We start from the raw sequence: 8,410 nt of genomic DNA, 5'->3' as shown, positions 1-8,410 counted from the left end.
GAGAGAAGAGAAAGAGTATAGAGAGTGTTATCAAGGCTGGATCTGTCAGACCAGAGGGTTTTTTTCTCTTTGTCTATCAAAAAAGACAACATTACTTGTGATGTGGACAAAGTCCTCAGGCCGGACCAAGCACAAAGACAAAGACAACTTACAGTATTTGAGTGTACTGTAACATGCTATTCATTTTTGGCCTTTGCAGTTGGACTGCATTATTTTTTGCAGTATCCAAGTGCTAAATATATATAAACATTCAGTACTATTCAATATTCAGCACAGTACTATTCTTGCAGTACATACAGTAGGCCTATACAATATATTCACCTTACTCAGTTGTAATTACTATAATTTTTTACAGAATTGCAAAATTGTTTACTCAATACAATATGCTTTTTTTCTGTAATGTTCTGGATGCAGTCTTCTCCATTTTTCTCTGTAGTGTCTGATGAATGCTCTGTTAGCAATTCAGAAAAACTGTAATGTTCACACATGGATAAATGTGTGCTATTTGTGTTCATTTTGTGATTCTTGAGGTAGTTATATTGTGTGTTTGTGTTTTCTAAATGAGAACATGGTTAAACCTGTGCAAAATGATGCTGTTCTTGTGTAGAGTTTTGCAGAAAACACAGAGCAAATTGGAACATGTGTGAGAGCAGGTGAAATGTTAAAGGTTTTGAGAAACGTGTCTTTGTTTTGAGAACTGTATGACTGGTTTGGAAAACTGTGCCAAATGAATCAGTTATAGTGTGTTAGCAATCAAGAAAAAAACTATAATATTCACTTTGAACTCGTTCTTTGAAACGAACAGTTCAAAAGAACCGATCAATGCAAATGACTCGAACTTCATATGACTAGTTCAGACAGAAGTAATCGAGCACCGGTGGAGTGTTAGCGTCATTAGCCTTCTGGCTAGCAGCTCTGAGAAGATGGCATCCCCGGACCAACCTGACCACCAAAATCAGGTAGCTGATAACGTTCAACCAGCTAACAACATGCATTTGATTTTTCCGCCGTGGACCTGCACAGTAAATGCGCGATTTGTCACGCTTTAATTGTTGGTAAGCTCATAATCTGGCAGTCCCATGTTGTTTTGGAAAAGTTTTAGCTGATTTGCTAGCGCCCTGTTCACTGTCTCATCCCATGCAGTTAGACAGATGTGTGTGACAGGTGCAGGCCGCAGAGAATACGCATACAGGAGATTCCACTGCAGATATTAATGTGCCAGTCTCTGTGAAATAATATAAGTGCTATATAGACAATTATCCAGTAATATTCAGTCAGGGTCGTTGACCCTGAAAACATGACACATTCATCTCTCCATGTGCTCATCTGTCTCAGTAAAGATCTCAGTTTTATCTGTTTACAGCCGACATACAAGCATTATTTATGAAATGTATCAGCAAAGAATTAAAGGGATAGTTCACCCTGTCATCATTTACCCACATTCATCTTGTTCCAAACCTGTATCTTTGAAAAATAAAGGTAGGCTAATGTTAGAGAGATATGATACTTTAACAGATTCAGGGTTGATGCAAAATCAGTAATGGGAAAAAAAATCAAATCAAATCAAAGGATGTAAACACATTCATTTTAATTGCATTCTTAACTGAATTAGTATAAGAACGTGATGTCTCACATTTGTTTCAGGCTGTGTGCTTATATGTTTTATATTTGTAATAGTTTATAATAAAAATATATTTATAAATTATATTAATTGACAATATTTCATACATTTTATTTTAAAATGGATCATATTCATTTTTATTAATAGCCTACTTAATTAAACTCTATTACTTACATTTTTTTTACTCATCTTTATCTTCTAAAATTTTAAACCTGATTCATGCTCTTACATTTTTCTTGAAATTATTTAAAGTACTTTTAATTATTACAACTTAAAATATTCTATATAAATCAACAATGAATTAAAGGGATAACAGTCTTTCATTATATTTTAATTGGGACACAAGACCTGATGTGATCCTCAATCACTATTCATTTCCAATGCATATTTTTCCCATGATTTTTTTTTTTCCCCAACTAATGACAGACTTTTCATTTTTGGGCTTGCAATCTTCTTAGCTAAATGTTCTTGTAATTAATTTAACGTCTCAGCTTTAAGGTTAGGATGTGAATCTCGCTCGCATGATAATTCCTGTGCTTTTTTCGCTATTGAATACTGTTAATGGAAACATAAGTTTGTCATAAGTACTTGCATAGGAAACCTATGAATGCTATGACTGTTTCAGATATGCTTATTTTTAATCACTTTTTTTGGAAGTGTGTTGAGGATGCCTGGCCTCTATTCTGAAGTTAAGAACGGTTGCAATCAGTGTGTCAACCCTGTTGGTGTGTGTTGGCGCAGTGTGAAAATGACAGTTATAATTCTTAACATACAAAATCTGTTGCCAGCTTCAGAATGTTTGCAATGTTGCCGTTTGTTAGAGAGTGTAAACCAGCCTAGATAAGAAGTTCAGTGTGCTGATATTTGGCCTATTTTTGGGAGTAATGAAATGCCTTTAGTTACAATCAGGTTTTGAAAATCTGCAGCTCTTACATAGCAGATGTTGTAGCATAGACACTAAATTTTAGAGCTTTTACACAAAAAATGAAAAATGTAAAATATATTAAAATGGAAAACAATTGTTTTGAATTATTAAAATATTTCAATAATTATATAATAATTGCAATATTTTTCTGTTTTTATCAAATAAATGCAGTCTTGTTGAACAAAAGAATCTTGTTTCAAAAACATAAATAATCTGACCCCAAAATTTACAACACTGATATATAAACTGTTACTACTGTGTCCTTGAGCCTAACGTTTAGCCCAAGGCTGCTTTCAGAAGACAACTACTTTTACAGTAAGTCAGTTTTTCTTAAAAGAGTCAACTGAATGGCTAATTAGTAAATTAAATATCCTAATTGGAACCTTGCAGGCTTACTTAGTGCTCTAAAGTGGATCTAACAAATGGTATCATGCACTTATCAGAACCAAAACAGTGAAGAGACTGAAGAGACACCAAGCCTGGTGCAATTGCACAATGATGATAAAGGCAGGAGTATTAATGGCACTAAACGGCAATCAGCAATGCAGTAAACTCTAAAGTCCGTCAAGAATCATATTACAGCGTATAGACAGTCAGGGTTAGTGGAACTTGAGGTTAAACATTATAAATGTTTACTTTGTCACTTTTGATTGATTTTATACATCCTTGCTGAAATTTATTTATTTTTTTCCCAAAATGTTTTCTTTGGTTAGAGCCGTCATGTAGTGTCAAATGCTGTACTGTAATATAATAGAACCAAATGTCATAAATTCTGCCACTAGATGGCGCTGTAACACAAGGCTGCTGTTCTCTTTCAGAACGCTGCTCCGGCCAGAGAAGACGTGCCTCCAAGAGAAGCGCTGGTAAGTGATTATGAGTCTGACTCAACAGCATCCGTTTTATACCAGTACAAACAGACTGAAACACCGGATTAAATTTTAATGAATTGGTTTGCATTAACATTATTATTACCATATGAGTATAATAAAATGGTATGGTTCTGCTTTTTGTATTGCCTGCTTTTTTAATTGGTTGAGTTTTATAAGAATGCTCTGCTCTGAAATTTAATTGGATGAGTCATGTTCAAGGACATTATTTGAATATTTCTTGGTCATTGGTGTCTTTAGTCATATTGCTGTTGTTGTAAAACAATAACCCAGACGAGGCTGTATTTTACAGAGAATTTACCACTTTATTAGTCTTGTAGGTCTATAGGTACACTACTGTTCAAATGTTTGGGGTCAGTGAGATTATATATACATATACATATAAATGGGTTTTTCCTGGTGGTACCATGCTGATCATGTGCACACATACTGTACTGTACCTTCAACTGGCAGTTGTATTTAGGTGTTCTAATAATTAGTCAAAGAAAACAACAATTATCAGGTTCAAGCATATTCTACAAAATGCTGACTTGTTGAACAATTATTAAATACAGCATAACAGCTAAAAGGGGTCCTTTTACAGCATAGTTGAACATAAACATAAGATTGCATTAAAGCCATTTTGTCCATCTACTACACAGTGCACAACCACAGGTAGAACATTTCAGCTTTCTATTTTTCATTTTATAAAACCTCTTCATCCACATTGATCCCAATATAGATTTATCCATTTATAATAAAAGAGTCTTTATAGAAAACAAAACATTTTCTTACATCATGAAATATAAGCACAGCAGGGTAACATTAGAGCTACAATTTGCATCATGCTACATATGTACCTGCTTAGCATTTCTCATGTTAACAAATCTCATGGAAATCAGAAAAAAAATCATATACTGTTGTAATCGTGTGTTTATTAGCTTCATGTTTCGTGTGTTTAAATGTTTCTCAGGGTTTGCTGTGGACAGAACAGAATGTTGAAGTTTAGGAGAAGCTTGTGATCGGAAGAGACAGGGCAGGTTATGAACGTGTATATGTGTGACATATGAACAGCGAATGAGTTTCCACTGTGTCATAACGACGATTGCGGAAGAGAAAACAGACTGAGACAGAACAAAAACATACAGAGACAGCACTGTAAGCAGCTAATGCTAATCCGATCGCGTAATTCTGTGGAAAATGAATAGAAATGATGATTCTATCAAAAGAAATGCAAAGTAAACGTGTAAAGATAGCAATATTTCACCTAATGTGCTCACTTCTGGACTAAACGCTCTAATGGACAGTGGATGCTGTTTAGTGAAGCTTTTCTATTTCTATCAAATGCTGTTTGTAACTTTTTTTGTAAATTTGTCTATTAATCAAATAAAGACATATCCACAAGTTTCCACAAAAATATTAAGCAGCACAACTGTTTTCAGCATTGATAATTATAATAAGAAATGTTTCTTGAGCACCGAATCAACTGTTTTCATCATTGATAATTATAATAAGAAATGTTTCTTGAGCACCGAATTAGCATATTAGAATGATTTCTGAAGGATTGTGCGACACTGAAGACTGGAGTAATGGCTGCTGAAAATTCAGCTTTGCACAGACATAAATTACATTTGAAAATACATTAAAACAGAAAACTTTTAGTTTAAATTGTAATAATAATATTGCACAAAAATATAAAAAAATCTTACCAACCCTAAACTTTTTGAACCTATAGTGTATGATCATGATATTTCATTGATTGAATGTACTTTTCAGCATGTCAAAGATGTCATTGACTGTGATTATCTGAAAACATTTGACCGTCAATTAGTATATGATTTGTTAGCAGGCAGTTTTGTGAACAGCCTGGGTATGAACATGAGTAATCCTCACTCACTACTCTCTTTATTTTATTGCTCTTAAACTTGGAAGTTCTTGGATTATCTATGGCACATTTACTATCATTGGACAATTAGGCTGTGTATTTGCTCTTTCCCAGTTAAGTGGATTATTACAGCTCTGGATAATTCATGTCACAAGGCATTATTTGGATGGGGTGAATAATTGAAATCTGTGTCTGAAAGGATTTGATGTGGATGAGCAGAAGGGGAATAGTGGCAGGGCTGGAGGGAGGCTCTGAGCGCGAGTGCCGGAGTGTCAGGCTGGGGACACCAGTCACGTTAACAGGTTCTGACTCACCTCGCCCTCCTCGGTGGCAGGCGACTCTGGCTGGAGTCTGAGCTAGAGCAGGTTTGGACCTGCGCTGCACTCTGGCCTGTCAGTCAAATCCAGTACCAGTCGCGTTCAGGGGTGAGCTCTCGCCTCCAGGGGTTGTCCTTCCTGGCCTGTCCCTCTCCCACACACTGCGCCCTACTTCGTTATTTCTTTATTTAACCGCCCCCTCACTTTTTCCTTTTCTTTCCTTTCTTCTCATTTCTTTTCCTTCTCCATTTCCTTTTTACTTTCATTTTTGTTCTTTTCCTTTTCTTTCCATTTTCACTTTGATTTTAATGTCCTGTATATTTCCCTTTCCCTTGTATTGCTCTTTGCTTGTATATTTCCCGTTCCCTTTCCTTTTAATTTCTTTTACTTTTTTCTTCCCTTCCCTTTACTTTTCTATTTCTTCTTTTCCTTGTTTATTTACTTTCTTTGTGTTCTTTTCTTTCCATTTTTCACCTTCATTTTCCTGTCCTTTTACATTTCCCTTTCCTTCCATTTCTTTACATTTGCCATTGCCTTTTCCTTGTCTTTTCCCCTTTCCTATTCCCTTTCATTTTCCTTTTCCTTTTCTTTTCTTTTCTTTTCTTTTCTTTTCCCTTTCACTTTCATGTCATTTTGCCTTTACTTTTCCTGTTACGTTTCCCTTTCATGTCCTTTTCCTTTTCTTTACTTTCTGTTCTCTGCCCTTTTCTTTTCTTTTCTTTTTCCCTTTACATTTCCCTTTTCTTGTAATTTCCTTTTTTTCTCCTTTTTTGGTTCCTTTTTATTACTTTTTTATTACTTTTTTGTTCTATGATTTTTCCTGTTTATTTCCCCTTTCATTTCCATTTGCCTTTCCTTTTTCCTTTACATTTCCCTTTTCTTTCACTATAATGTCCCTTTCTTAACTTTTTGCTTTTCTTTTCATTTTGTTCTTTTCAATGGAGATTTTCTTCTATATTACATTTTCTCTCTCCTTTCTATTCCTTTGCATTCCTTTCTGTTCAATTTCCTTTTTTCCTTTAATTTTCCTTTCCATTTCTGTTACCTTTTCCGTCCTTTTCCTTCATCTGTTCTTTTTCCCTTTGTCCCCTGTCCCTCTTCCTTTTCCTTTCCTGTCCTCTTTCCTCTTTCTTTTTTCCCAGTCTACACCTGACAGTCACAACCATAGGCACATCAGCCCATGCATTAATTATTAAATCACAGAATGCCCATAAACTCCTAACTGAGTAACACACCTGAATTTACATGTAGCAGCAAAAGTCAAAGATTTAACCATATACTCAGGCTTGGTGGAGTTAAACATCAACCCACCAAATCCCCTCAGGCTGTCAGAGAACCATGTTTGTCAGCTCTCTTGTTTGCCTTTTAGACTTCTGTGGTGAGCTTTCTGCCTCAAAGGTGTGTGAAAGGTTAAATATCTTTCCCTCCAGTGGTGTTTTGCAGTACCCTCCTGCGATCTACCGCCAGTGACTGTAACGCTCAGCGTGTTGGCATGGTAACTGCCGGCTCCATGGGACACACTCCCATCCTCGCTCTGCCCGCTGGGGCTCCACCGTGCGCCCCAAATATCACTGGCCTCCTGTGGAAAGAGCGAGGGATGCAGGAGCAGAGGGAGGAGGTGAAAGGAGGAGGGAGGGGGAGAAAAAAAAAGGAAAGTTGTCAGAAGAACATCCCACTCTCGCCGCAACTTCAAAAGCTCCCCTTCCCCAGGATATTAAGCAACTGTGATGAAAAATTTAGCAAGCGTTAAATAAGGCGCTTTGAAGTGATCTGTTTTGGCTCGGCAGTCTCTGAATTTCCGGAGCCCCTCTGCTATCACCACAATGCTGGAAAAAAAGAGACAACATCCCCAAAGCCTAGGAATTGGGGTCTGCCTGACGGTATGCCAATGTTGACTTTGGCCATTGCGTTGACTTGGTGCTCTATCTCATTTACACCATTATTTTCTTTATATTATACACCTTGCTGTTGCCTCTTGCCCTCTAGGCATTGGAGACACATCTGTTGCTCAAATGTTGGTTTTGAAATGTGCTTCCACCTTGCAGGGATTCGTTTAAAATAACACCGATGGTAGAAAGTATAGGTGATCCACCAGGAGCATTCATTATAGGTGAGGTTTGATCTATGGGTCACTGTAGACATTTAGGGACTTTTGACTTTTGTTTCAATTTCTCTGGTTCCTGATTACAAAACTTGAAAGTTAATTATTGAGGGAATGAGGGGTGGTTAGCCGATAATAACCCAAAAGACTTACTCTGTGCTCACTTTCAAACTGTGCTGCAATTTAATTTGCCTTGGGATCCATCCTCGGACTTTTCTCTTTTTTCCTCCCCTTTGCTCATTACTTTAATTGTAATTGTAATCCTTTATTGGAGCTGTCTGCAGTAAAAGAGAGTTATGGTTGGCATGGGGGCATGGGCCACAGAGATATTTCATTATTGTTGGGGATGATGGTCACTAGGTGGCGATGAGCGGGCAAATGAGGGGTCTCTCATTCCTGAGAGATTGCCTTGAGGATCTGACTGGGTTGATTGAAGCAGCACACCTTGGCAGAACATACTTTCCAAAGGTATCGGTGCCCAGTCTGTTTCCTGTTCTACGCGTTTCACCGATGTTTTGGCTGGAAAAAGACAATGCTGTCTGCACCAAACCCTTATTTACATATCTTATTTTATCTGTCCTTCTGGGAGCAATTTTTTATATATATGTAAGTATCCAAAAGGGTCAGTAAAAATTTATTTTGAAAGAAAGTAATGCTTTTTATATATATATATATATATATATATATATATATAT

At 36.6% G+C, this 8,410-nt stretch overlaps 1 protein-coding gene across 1 annotated transcript in view; it reads left to right on the top strand.

Moving 5' to 3' along the window:
• The first annotated feature begins 866 nt into the window (after positions 1–866).
• The window catches only part of pex14 (peroxisomal biogenesis factor 14), a 72,825-nt gene continuing 65,281 nt past the window's right edge, over positions 867–8,410 (top strand). The window contains exons 1-2 of the mRNA XM_016513200.1: positions 867–959; positions 3,365–3,409. Coding sequence (XP_016368686.1) covers positions 924–959; positions 3,365–3,409 — 81 coding nt within the window. The 5' untranslated portion in view covers positions 867–923. The remainder of the gene's footprint in view (positions 960–3,364; positions 3,410–8,410) is intronic.

This window comes from Sinocyclocheilus rhinocerous, unplaced genomic scaffold, assembly GCF_001515625.1.
Source record: "Sinocyclocheilus rhinocerous isolate Xijiao unplaced genomic scaffold, SAMN03320098_v1.1 scaffold1406, whole genome shotgun sequence".
Classification (NCBI taxonomy): Eukaryota; Metazoa; Chordata; class Actinopteri; order Cypriniformes; family Cyprinidae; genus Sinocyclocheilus; species Sinocyclocheilus rhinocerous.
The sequence above is the reverse complement of the archived record's forward strand: the minus strand, read 5'-3'. Positions and strand labels throughout refer to the sequence as shown.